This window comes from Calcarisporiella thermophila (assembly GCF_041956535.1).
Source record: "Calcarisporiella thermophila strain CBS 279.70 unplaced genomic scaffold VTP21scaffold_11, whole genome shotgun sequence".
Taxonomy (NCBI): domain Eukaryota; kingdom Fungi; phylum Calcarisporiellomycota; class Calcarisporiellomycetes; order Calcarisporiellales; family Calcarisporiellaceae; genus Calcarisporiella; species Calcarisporiella thermophila.
This window is the reverse complement of record NW_027192201.1, coordinates 473,725-489,767: the sequence shown is the minus strand read 5'-3', so window position 1 is coordinate 489,767 and position 16,043 is coordinate 473,725. Positions and strand designations below refer to the sequence as shown.

Genomic DNA, 16,043 nt, shown 5'->3' with positions numbered 1-16,043 from the left:
CACCAACCAAGACCGTTTTGCAAAGACAGCGCTAGCAACAAGACTCGAAAGCCGACCGAACGGTCAAATAGAAATAATGTAAATAAAAAAGCTGGTCACAGGGCGTAACCTAACCTCGGGCCAAATTCAATTGATTTTCGGTGCGGTCGACCAGTTGACACGTAATTTAGGACCGCGGCGATGGACTTCATAATCGACTATAGGCATGTGTTAATAACGGCCGCAGTGTTAATAGTGACGACACTTCTATTGGGTAAATATTGCCTTGGTGTGCTCTTCAAGGGTGCCTGCTGCCTATACTAAACATTGCTGGCATCGTGCTCTCAATAGTCATCATATCGAGATGGACAAGCTCGAGGGTAGCACGAGATGCAGTCTTACTTGCGGGTCTTTCAGAGTCTGGGAAAACGGGGCTCTTCATGAAGGTAAATATACATTTATTCTCTAGCTCCTTCGAAGCCTAACAATAAACGCTCTATGCGTATAACGTTCTTAGCTCCGTTTTGGAGAGATCCCAGAGACACACACCTCTCTAAAGGAAAATGTGGCCGTGGTTGAATTGAAGTTCGCCGATGTAATATACACCTCTTAAAAGAGGATTCCGCTCCGAACACTAACCATCTCATCCCTGTAGGGCACGCCAGTTACCAAGAAACCCATTCGCCTGGTCGATATCCCCGGCCACGAGCGTTTGCGGTTCAAGTTGAACGAGTTCATACCATTCGCTCGTGGCGTTGTATTTGTGATTGACAGCTCTACTGTTGCAAGGAGTATAAGAGATATTGCAGAGTTAGTAATATGCGATTCTCCGATTGTATTTAATGGTGCTGATGTATCAGCCCGGACTTTGTTACCCCCAGATACCTCTATGACATCCTAGCAAACGAGCACGTCCAGAAGCACCGGATACCGGTACTGGTTGCCTGCAATAAAGCGGACTTGTTGACAGGAGTGAAGAAGGAGCGTATCCAAGAGATGCTAGAAGCCGAAATGTAGGACTCTAGTTAGTTCCCGTCCGTGGACTTGTTTGCAGAGTTTCTGACCCAACTTCTTCATCAATAGGGATCGACTCCGCCACACACGAACCGCCTCTCTCCTCGATCAACAAGAGAGTGATGCAATGCCAGGCGATCGCTATTTGGGCTTTGAGGATCAACCGTTCCGCTTCGAACACCTAACGACCGAGGTGAGATTTGAGCGGTGTTCGGTGATGAAAGAGGTGGATTCGATTCTAGAGTTTGTGAGCGAATTAGCGTGATGGAGGGGAGCTTTTTATTTCTTTTTATTTCTTATGCCTGTTTTTAATATTCTCCTCAATGTAAATGCCGTTGCTCTGGTTTATACTTTATACTTTATATACTTCATCAAGACGAAGAAGAAAAAGTAGAAAAAAAAAGAGTAGTTATACGCACAAATTCACTGATAGATACCAATGAAAATAAAACAAAAAAAAACTACAATTACAATACTAATTACACGACGCCGCATGGTATATCCGCTCATGCCTTACATTAGTGTAGTTTCAATAAATTAGTCACTAAATTGCCTCCACGTGGAAGCGTTTATAAAGCGAGATCCGGGCGACTCTTCGTTCTACGGCGATGTAGCCCGATGCGCGCCTCATTTGAGACCGCTTCTACTCCCGTGGTGGCCGCGTTGTCAGTGTACTCATCCACATCCTCCTCCTCGTCTTCATTTCCGCTGTCGGTATTATTTTGCGCCTGATTCTTCTCCACCTCAGACATAGGAGTACCCTGCTTGGCGGCCCTCTCCCCCTCCCCATTCTGACTAACGCAGGAAGAGCCTTTGCCGAGCCACAACTCGGCCGTGTAGAGCGTATCGCCCAGCACGCTCTTCACCGATCGAAGCGTGTTGGCCGATTCTGTGGCAAGGTTAAGCACTCTTCGCGTAGCCTCCACATCGCTGGCCCCGCCTACAGACGATGGGGCGGAGGCTTCCGTAGAGGGTCTGCCCAGTGAGGGGGAGGAATAGGGGTGTCCGCTCTGATGGTTCAGTTGGGTCCATCTAGAAGGCAGGCTCAATATAAAGCTTCTAACATGTCGGCGAGCGTTCTCGGGGAGAATCTGCCCGGCATAACGGGAGACGACCTCGACCACGCGGCGTAACACCTCGACCACGTCCCGTTTAGCCGTATTGAGAGTGTGGGGGACAATGGCGGTGCTGGGTTGAGAGGCGGTGGATGAGATGCTAAGCGATGAGAGAAGTTCTCGGAGAGATGCAATTTGATATTCGATTTGGGAGATGGCATACTAAAACATCCAGCAATCCCTTAGCCAAGCTAATCCTCACATGATTCGCACACTTAGACAAACATACCTGTAGCCACTCAAGACAATAGCGTAGATTTCTCATCCCCTGCTCGCTCAACACTGCAGCACCTGCGCTGACGGCATGCCCCACCTGCATTGTGAATTGGTGCAAGCGACTCGGCTGCTCCTGTGGAGATGGAGAGGAGGCATGAGCCGTATGTGTGTACTGATCTTCCGAGCTATCCTGGGCCTTGCTCACGAAGGTGGCCGACTGCAGATGGCCGCGGTTTCGCGAGAGCATAGAGGCTCTCTCGCCCTCTAGATCGAGATGGGGGGGTTAGCAGACTACAAAGCACGCATTTCAGAGAGAAAACGCATACTTTGGGATATGTGAGGCTCGGGGGCATTGCATAATTCGGCGATGGAGATGCGTTTCGCCATCCTTGCTGCAACGGCATATAAACCTTAGAGGGAAAAAGGTGGGGAACGACAGTTTTCGTTACTTTTGTGCAAGTCGAGTACGAACGGCCGATTAAATTTGCCTTGGGCCGCCCCCCATTTTTTGAACATGAAAATTGGTGGAAATCAGCTGCAATTCGGCCGGAGGCGGTTTTCTGAAATCTCTCCAAAAAAGGCTACCAAACGTTCGAGATTTTCTCGAGCCTCTCCATTGGCCAGCACCGCCCCTCAGGTCTACAAAGGAGGAGCGGAGGAGACCGACCTTAAACTCGAACCGAAATCAAGAGCATTGATTAAGCATCCATGACAGAAGCATTCGCGGCTCCTCGGGAATTTCCCCCGCACAACCCCTCCCATCTGTCGCAGCCTCCCGTCTACTCCCCGCTCTCCGTCCCGCACGTCTCGCTCAACATTGACGGCTCTGACCATTCTCCGGATTTACAGTCCAGATCCCCCCCCGAGACACCTAGACAAAGTACACCATTCAACCCACATAAGCTACCGTATGCACCCCTATCCATGACAGGCGATCAGCAGCCGCCCTTTATTGTATACAATGTGTACCAAAATGAGGGAGACAGCAACCAACTGACCTCTCCATTTATCCTGTTTGTCGCGGGATTCTGCTGTCCTTTCCTATGGCTCATTGGATCGTGTTTTATCCGAAACCCAGGTAAGCCATTGTACCTCTTTCCCAAGTCTCCGCTCAGTATTAATGCTCTTGTCCTTAAAATAGATAAAAAACAAAGATTATGGGCAAAGATGTCACTCGCGTGTTTTATCTTTAACGTCATAATAACCATCGTCTTGATTGCACTCTTGATATTTGCGTCCTCCCATGCCGAAAAGTTTTGCTCTATTAACAAGGAAAGTTTCTTTTGGTGCTAGTGTTGTTCTGTTTTTTCAATGTATTTTTTCCTAGATACCTCTATTTTTTCTTGCATATTACTTTTTACTATTTATGCCCATGGATGACGTTAATATTGAAGGAGAGATACATGTAATAAAAATCATAAAATTGTGTTAGTCTCATACGCGGCTATAGAGACCGGCAATGAAGAGAAGCTGGTCGTCACTCACCCTGCCTATAGTGGGGATACATTACTACCCCATCTCTTTGAATTTTTTTCTTGTCTGCTTGATACATACTTGCATCCATTATAAATATTCCTGTTCTAGGCTGCCCTGTCCGTACTTTTACTGCGCACCCCCTCAAGCATTCGCTAGAGACGAACGACTGGGCCCTCACTTCACTTCTCCGCACTGAAGCCTTCGGAACTTTCATCGCGGTAAAGCTCTAGCCTCTTTAAATATTGTGGAGAACGAGGCGTGTCGACACCTGAGTTAGCCAAAAGTTATGCCAAGTGTTACCTCTGACATCGGTGCTATTGCGCATCTGAATGCAAATTCTAGTATTCTACGAGCCCTTGCCTTGTCACTCGAGCTTGGAATGGAAAGGGACCGCGTCATCGAATGTACCTATGGAAAGGTGAACCTAGGTTCCCACGCAATCCCCGGAGAGCACACCAAGTGCTTGAACGTTGTCTGAATATGCTTCCTTATTTGCACCTAGCATCTTGGTAATACTCTTCTACGACTCTATTGAAATTGAAACTCCTCCTGAGAGGCTTCTAACTCTTGGGTACCCTGGGGGTATCGCCACGCTGGCTAGTTTGTATCTTGTTTGGTCGGTAAATGCACTCAGCTTCTGAAGTGGCATTCGAAACTAACGGAAGAGGAGGTAGAAGAGATGTTCATAGGAGAAGGCTGTTATTTGCCTTATTATGACGGCATCCTTTATTTTTATTTTGCTGGGGACTCGATTTATTTCCATTCCAAATGCGTATTCTTTTTGGAAATAGAACTTGACATTTTTGTAAACTCTAATGACGGGCCCTAGTAGAGAAATCCTAGCCATTTAAATTGGTAGAGCGCGAATGAAATTGGGTCATAAGCTTGCCCAACTTCCTCATCTAAACCCGTAATTTTTTTTTACCATTTATCTCTCTTCTTGGCAATAACCCACTCGCTAACGAAACGTGCTCTAATGCAGCCCAAATAGGTTGAATCAGCTGATGGAGTCATCTTAGCCCGAGCCATTAGCGACAAAGAGCCGGCTACGCTATGTCGAGGTTGCAAAGGCATTTGGCTCGATAGATCTTTTCCAGATTTGCCCAATTAGCCCGGCATACCAGATAAGCCTGCGCACTAGCTCAGCCTGTAGTTTGGCGAGGGGGGAATGAGGCGGTCAAGTCGGAAGCGAGTCAGCGCCGGCTCCGGGGCCCTTAAGTTCGACCAGAAAGGACCCACCTGTCATTAATAATCCAGCGAACTGTAGATACGAAGGCTTAGAAATCAAAGAAGCCAGAACAGGCTGGGAGGAGGAGCAGCCGCCACTCCAGAATGCACCCCAGTCACATCTTCCAGATTTCATTCAGAGCCAAATCACGCTCAGCCAAAAGTGTTCAGACAGGCCTTCCCGCTTTTTTTTTGCTTGGCACACCTCGATCGCAGAGTGGTACAGGACCCACTCGAGGCCTGCCCAATCGGAACTTCAGGGATGTTATATTTCCCATCTTTTCGATTCGACGCTGAAAATTATGAAATAAGTTACAATCCCGCAGACTCCGTGGAGAAGGTGGGTCGTTCTTTCTTCTGTTGACGGTACTAGGGTGAAAGCCTTATCAGAGCTCTATTATTCCCCTGCCCATTTCGCCTTTAGTTGTTTCCTCTTCATTGCAATTCATTCCTATCACGGCTCATTCTCCTCTCCATTCAGTCTCATTGCATCCATCCCATCGTTTAAATCTATCATTCATCCACCTCTGCCCCCTGTACATTCTGTTCCCCTTTTTCCCTCGCACCCGTCTGATACATCCCACTCTCCCGAACTGGTTGAGAGGTGACTTTCCTTTAGCAATCTTGATATGGCACGTCAAAACGAGAGCAAGGCTCCTCTCATTCGAAAGAGTTCAAAGACTTCAACATGGAAGCAGAAGCTAGATATATGGCTAATTAATGACGGTAAGTCGATGAGAATGAAGCATGTGTGATGTGGGTATTAATGGGTTACCTCTCTCATTTTATTCCCTTCTCCCCATCCCCTCTACTTCCTTCCTCTATTTCCTCCTTAAAAAACGATAGGCTACTGGAAGCTTTTCATGACCGCGTGGATCATATCGCAAATCCTCCTCTTCCTGTATGGGTTCGTTCGCTCTAACTTCTCAGATAACTTCCGAGGCGCACAAAAAGCCGTCGGCATTACATACGGTATAGCCCGTGGAGCGGCGATGGTGCTGCACGTTGACACCGGTATAATTCTCTTCCCCATGTGCCGCAATCTTATTACTTGGATGCGTTCGACACGCCTCAACCACGTTGTTCCATTCGATCAACACATCGCATTTCATAAAGTGATTGGCTGGTCCATCTTCGTGTTCACGCTGATTCATACCTTTGCCCACTATGTCAACTTCTATAGGCTGGCGGCCGCGGAAAAGAACGTGGTCGCCAAGTTTTTCGAGTTGATGTTTGTGAGTGGTGTCGGGTGGACGGGCCACGTGCTGACCATCGTGATCTTGCTGATGGGCATGACATCGAGGGAGCGCGCCCGACGAAGTAAATTCGAGCGCTTCTGGTACACACATCACCTGTTCGTCATCTACTTCTTCATCTTCTCCTTCCATGGCGCTTACTGCTTGGTGGCCAACGACCGTGCCCCCCTCTGCACCGACATCGCCTCGTTCTACAAATACTGGGTGGTTGGCGGTGTCCTTTACACCTTTGAGCGCATCCTCCGAGAGCATCGGGCCTTCTTCCGCAAGTCCCACGTCTCCAAGGTGGTCCTCCACCCCTCGCGAGTGGTCGAAATCCAAATCAAGAAGGAGGGGACCTTCACCCAGGTGAAGGCCGGGCAATACATCTTCTTGTGCTGTCCCGAGGTGTCGATCTGGCAATGGCACCCCTTCACCCTCACAAGTGCTCCGGAGGAAGACTACATCTCGGTGCATGTCCGCGTCGTGGGCGACTTCACCAAGAGTCTTGCCAAGGCGCTGGGGTGCGGTGATGGTGACAAGATCGAAGACGCGCTGAAGAGGCAGGATGGGTCCCAGGAAGTCAGCAAAGTGCTTCCAAGAGTGATGGTGGACGGTCCGTTTGGAACCTCCAGCGAGGACGTGTTCGATTTCGAGGTGGCCATGTGTGTCGGGGCCGGTATTGGTGTGACTCCTTTTGCATCGATTCTCAAGAGCATCTGGTACCGTGTCAATTACCCTACCAAGTCCACGCGACTACGGAAGGTGTATTTCATTTGGATTTGCCGTGAATATGGTGTAAGTAGAGCACAGATAATCCTCGCTTCACAAGCATCATCAATAATGCCCCCCTCCCCCCTTCTTCCTGCTGATTTTCATTGGTAGGCATTCGAGTGGTTCAAGTCTCTCCTAGAAACGTTAGAAAAGGAGGATCTGAAGCAGTTCATCTCGATCCGCACCTATCTGACCGGAAAGCTACGCCAGTCTTACGTCCGTAATATCATGCTTAATTCGGATGCCACCATGGCAGAACCGGATCCCCTCACCGGACTGCAGTCTCCAACCTATTACGGACGCCCCAATTTCCAGCAAATCTTCGAAGAAACAGCCTTTGCCCACCCTGACACGGACGTAAGTTTAGACCGGCATTCTGCATCATAGGCTCTTGTAGAGTCTCTAATCTGTCTCCGTCCTTTAGATTGGTGTCTTCTTCTGCGGTCCCGAAGCAATCGCCAAGGGCCTCTCTGAGATGTGTAAGAAAGACTGGAGTGGGGCAACGGTAACCGGACATCAGCGTGTCAACGAGAAAGGCAACGATCGCAAGTCGACGTGGAGAAAAACAATGGTGGGCGCACTTGCTCCCCAGCCAGAAATGATAACTGGTGTACGATTCTTCATGCATCAAGAGCATTTCTAGTGTGTCGGCCTTGTCTTTTGCATCGCATCTCGTTACATATTTATCCATGCAAATAGAGAAAATATTTCATAATTGTTTATTTTTTTTTGGCTGACGCTTACGCTTTGTGTTGTATCTTTTTTTTTTTTCTATCGACCTTTTTTTTTCAAAATCACAACCTTTGTTTTGAACATATCCCGATGATTTATTTTCTTGCATATTCTGCCTATATTTATTTGAATAAAACTCTCAGCATTGCTACTATTGAACTTTAGTTTTGGCCACCACCAATTTCGCGAATAAGGTTTTCGACCTAGGCTAAAATTATGCATTTTCTGGTGTTCCCGCGGACCGTGGAGGGAGGTAGTGAGATGAGGCCGCATGCTTGGATCCAAATCATTCATTCACTTGGAATCATTGCATTGGAGCAGCAATCTTTTAGAATACCAACTATCATCTCAGGATTTGCACTATTGAACCACTAGGGCGGATGCTATCATGATCTCACTCAGATACCCTTTCTTGTTCCTACTCTCAAGCCTGGCTCTCGGTTCCGTCCTCTTCCCACTCTTGTGTGAACATATTTATTTCGGAACGAATAATGCAGAGGGAACCAGTAAGATGAAGAGAGATGGGTTTTCTACGAAGAAGGCGAAACCAGCAAAGTATTTACAACGCCAGCCACGGCAACTTGCTCCCGTATCGGGATTTAGTACATCGTCCTCTGTGAATATCTCACAACAGTTCCAGTCCGCGACCTCAGCTACTTATGCTCCAGGTACTTTGTCACGTGCACATACTCTTACTACGTTGCCACTCTCATTAAGTGATAGAGTCGGCAGGCCTACTTCCTCCTCACTTGGAACCCTTTCCAGTATCATCCTAGGATCCGGTTCGTCCCTTGCCCCTTCCACTGGATTACTCACCGAGACCAGCGTCTCTCCATCAAGCTGGAGCATGTTTTCTACGACACTACTCAGCTTGTCTCTTCCTGTTCCTACCTCCTCTATATCTTATCTCACCAAGACGCCGAGCTCGAATATAATCTCCCCTGTCTTCAGCACTCACTCGTTTAGCGAAAAGCCGGTTTCGTCCATCTCATCATTCGCTTCAACTATATTACCAACGTCAAGCCACTTATCCTCGGCGACTACTACACCTATTTCCATATCACCTTCAATGTCGATGTCTCGAAGCGCTCCTACTTCCTTACCGATCCGATCCAGCCAGCTTTCTCTTTTTCCGACTGGTTTTATTTCGGATTCCAGTCGCATACCTTCAATCACCTCTGGGCCCGAATCAACCTCTATCTCGACCACCTCATATACAATTTATACCAGTGCAATCAGCTCCATCGTTAGCCCGAATCTCTCAAATCTTCCCGGCACTAGCGTTCTTACCGCCAGTGTGAAGACCATCACTCTAAGCACCATCATTCCTACACCAAGCACGATCACGGTCACGTCCTTCTTGTCATCCCTAATATCTAGCAGCAGTGTTACCTCTCCGTCTTTGACCTCCAGCACTACCATGAGCACGAATCCTATTACAGCCACTGATATCGTCACGCAAACTCGAATTGTTTCCGGCCAGCCGAAAACTCCATCGACCACCTTGTCAAAACCTTCCGCGATCGACCCTTTCGATACTGAGCTGGTCACCGTCACCGGGTCTATACCAGTGGCCAGCATCACTAGGTCGGAGCGCAAGATTCCGATACCCACGCTGCTCTCAGCAGGTTCAAGTAGCCGAGTCTATTCCCCAAATGCTTTTCTATGCTTCACCAACCTTGTCATCATATTTGGGTTCTCATTTCTCTTGGTGTGGTGATCATACCCTTCTCTTTATGTATTGTTAAAATCAACCTATTTGCATTATAGCCTGGTCTTGTGTTGTAAAGTATGTCCCATCCCTATACTCTTCGTAGCTCTCCAATTTCTCTCTATAGTCCCGTAAATTATTTTTTTTTGTTTTTGCACATTCAAATAATAAATTATAATTCGCCCTCGCTACAATGTAGAAATTAGGTGGGTTGATGCCACAACGAGAAAGTAAAAGAAAGAAATAATAAAATTATTGCATTCTGTAAGTAATTGTATAAAGGAAAAAAAAAGGTGTATATGGAAATGTCATGGTACATTATAGAAGAATAGGGTAAATACACAGGCGAAAAACAAAAAGTATCTTACACACAACTGGAGAGAAGAGCTCCTTTCGGAGCTTCTCTCCCCTCGTCCCTCCTCACCCCTTGCGCTCAGTCCTCGATGGCATCCTTCACCATGACATCGATCACCGCGTCCATACTCTCCTCTCTCCCCTCTCTGGAGAGCTCTTTACGCTCTTCCCACTTCTCGATCTCATCCACCATGTCCCACACGCACTCCTCCACAAGAAATTCCGGATATCTTTCCGACATGGGGCGCCACGTCCTCTTGGGGGGTTGTTCGCGCACGTCACTGGGATTCGATGTCCCATTTGAAGCCTCGAGTTCCGGGTCGTTTGGCGGGGCGAACACAAACCTTGGCCCAAAGTTCAGCGTCACCTGCCCTCCGCCGTAGACGCTGACGGCGGGGTAGTATCCCAAGCTTCCGTCATCCCCCCGAATCGGCCCATGAATCCCCACCAGATTCTGGTGCTCGCTTGCATCCACGCTGGCTCTGAAGTCCAGTAGCTCTTCGAAGGCGGTCCCCTGGCACTTTCCATTTTTATAGATGATGATTTTCGACCCGGGAATTCGCGCAAGGTCTGAGGGAAGGCGGGAGAGCAGTGCATTGGTGTCAGTGGCTTCCCATGGCTTCAACGCCTCGTCGCCACCACTCCCGTTAAGCTGTTTCTTTTCCCAGTCTGGGCGGTACCCAGTCAGAGTAGAGAGCGGGGGTTGCGAGAGCTCTTCCATTTGTTTCGAGGCAATGTAGTTTCGCTCCTCGAAGTACACCAACCCCTTGAAGTTGATCGGGATGCGCTGTCGCAAGGCCGAGGCCCCCTGCTGCGTGGCCGCCGAGCTCGAGGCGAATTTGTTGGCCGGCTTCTTAAATTGCCCCCGCCCCCGTCCCAACTCGGGAATAGGGGTTTTGCGTTGGTAGCCGGACGGCGGTAGCGATATATACACCCCAATCACGTCACCAGTACGAAATGGCTCACAAAATCGTGAGAGCCGGGAGCAAAAGACCCTCTCCCCCGTCGAATCCCTCACGCCATAAGAGTATGCGTCAAAGCCCACCGGCGCGTTCAAACTCGCCTCTCTTCGCGCAAATCCCAGTCTCACATGAGCACCTGTGCGGCTATTTTTAGTCTCACCCTCCCCCCCCCCTTTGTCAATGAAAACCTCGAAATACCACCGGCCCTCTTGTACCCCGCATGTCGCTCTTGCCATCCGGAAGCCTTTTTCGCCCATCGCTGTGGTCATATCTCGATTGTACCGGATGCCGGTGCACCGATCCTCTAAACTGAGCGTCAACCCGTTGCGACTGTCGGGGAGACGATAGGGTACGTGGGGCATCAACGGGTTAGGGACAGCGAAGTTGTATCGGAAGCGGTTTGTATTGAACGGGTGTTCTTGCGAGGAGGTGAAGGTGGTCTGCAGATATTGCGGAGGGGTGGAGGCGGAGGAAGGTGTTTGGGCGGCCACAGATGGGCTTCGCTTGATTTGGCGTTTGCTACTGGCTTGGCCAATAGAGTCAGCTGCGCTCTCGGACTTGCGTTTGGGCTCACGCTGTGGGCGCCCTGGATGATAGCCTCTAGGAAGCACATTCTATCATGGGTGGGTTAGAGGATATGGGCATCCTATAGAGTTGGGGTGGTGCCACTTACAGGGTTATAGATTGGCCGAAATTCCCACAGGTTGGGGTTGAAAAGTCGAAAATCGGAAGCAGCCGAGCGATTGCCCTCATCTCGAGCCTCAAATAAGTCCTTGGAGCTATACAGACAGCTTCCGAGAGTTGCCCACCTTTATAAGTTGAATTCCATGAATAAGACGCTGTAATACTAGAAGTCTGTCAGCATGGGCTATTTCTTACCATGTGCTGGTCCGAGATCTCTCCGTGCACAGGGCTTTCCAATTCCGATCCACAAAAGGCACAAAATTGTCTTTCTTGTTGAACCAGTATTGCCCTGGATTCAACTCCTCCGCCCATCGGTCTGCATATAGACTGTGTTTAACAACAGAGGAGTTTGAACGATTGTCTTCTAGAAGATGCTCCAGCAACTGATTGGCAACCGCAGTGGCGCATATCTCCTTCCAGCCGGCCCGCAATCGCTCGAAAGACTCCTCGTGGGAAGGAGAACACATGCGACATACAAATCGATAATTGGTGATAAAAGGTAGCACGGGACCGAGCGAGACGGAGAGGCAGTCATCGTGAAACCAATTTAAACATGCTATTAGGACATTAAAGGCGTGCATTAGAAAATTCGCCGATGCTATTCTACTCTCCGCCAAATCGGAAGCACCTACATTGACACTGGAGCTCCAGCTTTGACAAGTCTCGATCCCGGCCACAATAGCAGTATTGATGACTCTCATTCACCGTGTGGAGTTCATTCCATGACAATAAGCTGGGATCGTAGGGGATTTGTGTCTCCATCGCCTCTAACTCTATGGAGGGGGGATGGAAGGGAAATAACGCGTCAAGGAACCCAATTGTCTGTTGAGCATGAATCCTTAATTTTGTGACTGCAAATATGGATACGTCACCTCTTGTTTACCCCCTCCCCAACTCAACGAAGCCCTTTTGTCCGAGTGGTCACCTCTTTTGAAATCTTTTCGATTCCCATCCATTTATATATACATTTTTTTCTTTTTCATTTTCAGAAATACTTAATATTAAAAAATGACTCGAGCTGATCATAGTCGGGATCCTTGGTACGTATAATGAATTCTCTTGGGGTTACCATGTTGCTAATTTAATTTGCATTTTGCTGCTCGCTGAACAGCCCATGGGTTATTGTTAACGACGCTGGAGGTGCCTTTGCTATGGGCGCTATTGGTGGCGGTATTTGGCATACCATTAAGGGGGCTAAAAACAGTCCCAAGGGCGAACGTCTTGCTGGTGCTCTCTCTGCTATGAAGGCCCGAGCTCCTGTGCTTGGCGGCAATTTCGCAGTTTGGGGCGGTCTCTTCTCCACTTTTGATTGTGGTTTCAAATCGTTGCGCCAAAAGGAGGACCCCTGGAATTCGATCATGTCTGGCTTCGTGACCGGAGGTGTACTGAGTGCAAGAGGAGGGTTGAAGATCGCCACTACCTCGGCTGTGTTTGGAGGGGTTATTCTTGCTCTTATAGAAGGTATCGGAATTGCTATGAATAGGTTTACTGCCGAGCAGAATAGACCGGTTATGCCTCAGGTAAGCGAGCTGGTGACATTTTGTGGATATCTTTAGAGACTAAAGCAATCTCTTTCGTCGTCTTTTAGCTTCCCGACATACAGCCACAAACCCCAGCACCTAGCCCACAATAATCCTATTTATATACTGATCCTACTCTCTAACTTTTTGACTCTACCCAAAAAAAAATGGAATAGACTATATACTCTCATTTTTTTATATTTTTTTTTTTTCATCTTCCCTTTTGTGTGTAATTTTTACCTTTTTTTTTTCGCCTCTAACTTCCCTTTCTCGCTTGTTCTTTCTTTTGATTTAAGATGGAGACGGTAAAGAAGTTTATGTACAGTTATACTCAAAAGTGTGTGAATGTGCTGAATACCATATAGGCCTAAAGAAAGAAAGAAAAAACTCTTCCTTTGTTTATAAGCTACGTAGCGAGTTGGAAAAAGAGTCTATTGATACGTCCCGTGAATAGGAAGTTGACACGAGGAGATACAGCCATTCACAAATGTAATGGTATAGCACTAGTAATGTACGAGAAAACTTGAATACAAGGCACTTTATCATCCTGAGTGCGTGGTCATCAAAGACCTTATAAAATAGTACAGCACGATGACCACGGGTCCACCTCCAACTCATTTTTTTCTTCCTCGCTCTCCTCGCTCTCTTCTTCCTCTTTCTTTTTTTTCTCTTCCTCCTCCTTCTTTTTCCTCGCCTCTTCCTCTTTATCTATACACCTATGCAGACTGGCTTCATGCATACTTGCCATACCCTGGCCACAACGCAAGCAGTGGTAGGGATCTTTGCCGAGCTGGTGCCGCTCCTCGACATGCGCGTAGTACTCGGGCAGGGTTCCAACGTCTTCATTGCACTCATAGCATATGATACCCATTTTGTATGGTATTTGGTACCCAGTGTTGGACCACTTCAGCAAGCAAGAGAAAAATGGGGGGATTTTGCTCCACTATCAAAATCTTTTAGGTGGTTGCCCACGAAGCTCTAATGCGAGCTGATGCCATTGTGGGGAAGAGGGGGCATGATTTTGCTGGGCGCTAATGAATTGAAAACCCAATTGCCCGAAGCCTTGGCGCCCTTTCCCCACTCTCCAGCTCACGATGATTTATGCATGAACCCCATCTAAAGTCATATGGCATGCGAAGCAAAATTTGGTGAGATAGACTTTTTTTAATAACTGAAGTAAGTACTAGTCAAAACGAATGTATTTAAATTGATATTTCCTATGTGATATATATCGAAATAAAAAAAGTACAAAATAAGGAAGCGCTTACAATGAAAGCGGGCAAGGAAGGAAATGAAAAATCAAGTCATTTCTAATTGCTTTTGGAGGAAGCTTGTTTCTTGAAGACAAAAAAAAAATTCACTGCTTAACAGATGCGGATGTGGCCATCTTGGTATCTTCGTAAGGTGGCGGAACAGCTTCATCGGCATGCTGGGGCACGTTGGAGTAAGCATAGCCAGGTGTGCCGAACAAGAAGCGGTAGTTGCCGGGATAGTAGGATGAGTAGGGTACGCTGTACTGCTCTTCTTCCCGCACCAAGGCACGATAGTAGTTCCAGATGGCAAGGGAGAAATGGAGCTATTCAGGAATACAATACGTTAGGATACCCTTGCTGGGGGCGGAAAAAGAACTATTTAGCAGCATTACCTTGATGAGAAGACAGATGCCCTGAGCAGCTAGTGCGATGCCCAAAATTGTGTAATAATTGGCTAGACATTCTTCACGGGTGATGTCGAGATCCGGCTGCTCGACAATGGCATCACACAGATCATCTCTGAAGCCGAACGAAAAGATACTGAACAAAGTAATGAACGCAAAGCCGAGAGAGAGATCAAGCCAATAGTAGATGCTGAAAACTTTAACCAAAGCAGCATTTTTCTAAAAATAACCAGGATCCATGAGCACTAATGCAATGAATTAATCATGATGAAAAATGAGACTCACCTTGAACACGCCAGCGAAACCAAGTGCACAAGCCAGGGCTGCAATCCAATTGTAGGCGGAAACAACCGGGATCAGATATTGATCATCGCCCATGTCATTGACGGAGGAGAGAGTAATGCCAGAAAAAACATGGCTAAGAATTCCCATAAGGGAGAGGAAGATGGTTGCCGTCCTGAGGTCAATACAGAAACAGCAGGCCTTCATTTCGGATGTCGGTTGAGGAAATAACCAGTAATCAAACTACAATTGCAGGGTTCAAATGAGCCTAGGCTGAGGATGAAGAGAAATGAAAGGATCAAGGGGCAGAGATACTCCTGAGCCGACAAAATATATGAATATAGTTCCCCTCTTGGCAATGGAGTGATGACGCAAGTTCTAGAAAAATGTTCCGGAATCGAGCTGAGCATGAGGCTCGATTGCGGGAATCGCGCCCATTCTTAAACTCGGATGGATGCTTTGGGGCAAATAGCCCGATCCCATTCCTCGTTTATCCGCGGGGAACCAGGACCCGTTCTTTTGGGTCAAGCGCAAGGCCGGCTAGCCCACCGCAGTCGGTCGTGGGGGAGAATGCGCAGCAATCCGCCATCGTATCAGCCGGAGGGGGCCGTAGAAGCACGCTGCAGTTCCGATGCGAGTGGCAATCCTGGATCATCAGGGGCTTTCTTTCGGTTAGGCTTTGTCGAATTGCCTTCTCATGGAGGGGCAGCAGATTGATTTGCAAAGTGGTTACGCAAAATCCTGAGCCATTCAGGTTCTGACGGAAGCTCTCTCCTTTGTGTTGCTTAATATCCTTTTTTCCTAGAAGTTAAAGTGCCACCGACCTTATTCCTTTGCCCCCCCATCCAGCACAGCTTGGTGTCTCCCCCTTCAGTCCGCGTTTTCCCATCCCGTGCCCTCATTCCCGATTCCCTGCCACCGCCAATCCCCTTCTCCTCTGCTGTGGTGCCCAAAGATTTTTCTCATTCAAGCGAAATCTAATTTGGCTCACCATCTCAATCTTGGACTCATCAGGAACACGTTCAATTTGATATTACACACAACTGCTGGCTCGAATTGATCTCTTTACTAGCGCGTACAACATCAACCGTCTGAATCGTGTCCC

The 16,043-nt window shown here is 47.9% G+C and overlaps 11 protein-coding genes across 11 annotated transcripts; 6 read left to right on the top strand and 5 right to left on the bottom strand.

The window, feature by feature from the left end:
- Positions 1–180: 180 nt before the first annotated feature.
- On the top strand, positions 181–1,258 carry VTP21DRAFT_1331 (uncharacterized protein; the record flags this gene model as incomplete). Its single annotated transcript, XM_069391407.1, has 6 exons — positions 181–253; positions 331–425; positions 497–574; positions 635–789; positions 861–992; positions 1,063–1,258. 6 exons carry the CDS (start codon positions 181–183, stop codon positions 1,256–1,258), a joined length of 729 nt encoding a protein of 242 aa, XP_069251452.1.
- A 304-nt stretch (positions 1,259–1,562) lies between these two features.
- On the bottom strand, positions 1,563–2,711 carry VTP21DRAFT_1330 (uncharacterized protein; the record flags this gene model as incomplete). Its single annotated transcript, XM_069391406.1, has 3 exons — positions 1,563–2,270; positions 2,338–2,588; positions 2,651–2,711. 3 exons carry the CDS (start codon positions 2,709–2,711, stop codon positions 1,563–1,565), a joined length of 1,020 nt encoding a protein of 339 aa, XP_069251451.1.
- A 321-nt stretch (positions 2,712–3,032) lies between these two features.
- Positions 3,033–3,617, top strand: VTP21DRAFT_1329 (uncharacterized protein; the record flags this gene model as incomplete). The annotated part of the gene is made up of 2 exons (XM_069391404.1): positions 3,033–3,402; positions 3,466–3,617. 2 exons carry the CDS (start codon positions 3,033–3,035, stop codon positions 3,615–3,617), a joined length of 522 nt encoding a protein of 173 aa, XP_069251450.1.
- A 1,360-nt stretch (positions 3,618–4,977) lies between these two features.
- Positions 4,978–5,305, bottom strand: VTP21DRAFT_1328 (uncharacterized protein; the record flags this gene model as incomplete). Its single annotated transcript, XM_069391403.1, has 2 exons — positions 4,978–5,149; positions 5,205–5,305. The coding sequence occupies 2 exons, from the start codon at positions 5,303–5,305 to the stop codon at positions 4,978–4,980; spliced, it is 273 nt and encodes a 90-aa protein (XP_069251449.1).
- A 351-nt stretch (positions 5,306–5,656) lies between these two features.
- VTP21DRAFT_1327 (uncharacterized protein) lies at positions 5,657–7,679 on the top strand (the record flags this gene model as incomplete). The annotated part of the gene is made up of 4 exons (XM_069391402.1): positions 5,657–5,753; positions 5,874–7,060; positions 7,148–7,393; positions 7,461–7,679. The coding sequence occupies 4 exons, from the start codon at positions 5,657–5,659 to the stop codon at positions 7,677–7,679; spliced, it is 1,749 nt and encodes a 582-aa protein (XP_069251448.1).
- A 477-nt stretch (positions 7,680–8,156) lies between these two features.
- VTP21DRAFT_1326 (uncharacterized protein) lies at positions 8,157–9,488 on the top strand (the record flags this gene model as incomplete). Its single annotated transcript, XM_069391401.1, has 1 exon — positions 8,157–9,488. The coding sequence occupies one exon, from the start codon at positions 8,157–8,159 to the stop codon at positions 9,486–9,488; it is 1,332 nt and encodes a 443-aa protein (XP_069251447.1).
- Positions 9,489–9,912: 424 nt separating this feature from the next.
- Positions 9,913–12,241, bottom strand: VTP21DRAFT_1325 (uncharacterized protein; the record flags this gene model as incomplete). The annotated part of the gene is made up of 4 exons (XM_069391400.1): positions 9,913–11,409; positions 11,469–11,604; positions 11,675–12,035; positions 12,112–12,241. The coding sequence occupies 4 exons, from the start codon at positions 12,239–12,241 to the stop codon at positions 9,913–9,915; spliced, it is 2,124 nt and encodes a 707-aa protein (XP_069251446.1).
- A 246-nt stretch (positions 12,242–12,487) lies between these two features.
- Positions 12,488–13,112, top strand: VTP21DRAFT_1324 (uncharacterized protein; the record flags this gene model as incomplete). Its single annotated transcript, XM_069391399.1, has 3 exons — positions 12,488–12,519; positions 12,591–12,999; positions 13,068–13,112. The coding sequence occupies 3 exons, from the start codon at positions 12,488–12,490 to the stop codon at positions 13,110–13,112; spliced, it is 486 nt and encodes a 161-aa protein (XP_069251445.1).
- A 458-nt stretch (positions 13,113–13,570) lies between these two features.
- Positions 13,571–13,870, bottom strand: VTP21DRAFT_1323 (uncharacterized protein; the record flags this gene model as incomplete). Its single annotated transcript, XM_069391398.1, has 1 exon — positions 13,571–13,870. One exon carries the CDS (start codon positions 13,868–13,870, stop codon positions 13,571–13,573), a length of 300 nt encoding a protein of 99 aa, XP_069251444.1.
- Positions 13,871–14,356: 486 nt separating this feature from the next.
- On the bottom strand, positions 14,357–15,145 carry VTP21DRAFT_1322 (uncharacterized protein; the record flags this gene model as incomplete). The annotated part of the gene is made up of 3 exons (XM_069391397.1): positions 14,357–14,575; positions 14,645–14,875; positions 14,942–15,145. 3 exons carry the CDS (start codon positions 15,143–15,145, stop codon positions 14,357–14,359), a joined length of 654 nt encoding a protein of 217 aa, XP_069251443.1.
- A 179-nt stretch (positions 15,146–15,324) lies between these two features.
- On the top strand, positions 15,325–15,699 carry VTP21DRAFT_1321 (uncharacterized protein; the record flags this gene model as incomplete). Its single annotated transcript, XM_069391396.1, has 1 exon — positions 15,325–15,699. The coding sequence occupies one exon, from the start codon at positions 15,325–15,327 to the stop codon at positions 15,697–15,699; it is 375 nt and encodes a 124-aa protein (XP_069251442.1).
- Between the last annotated feature and the right edge of the window lie 344 nt (positions 15,700–16,043).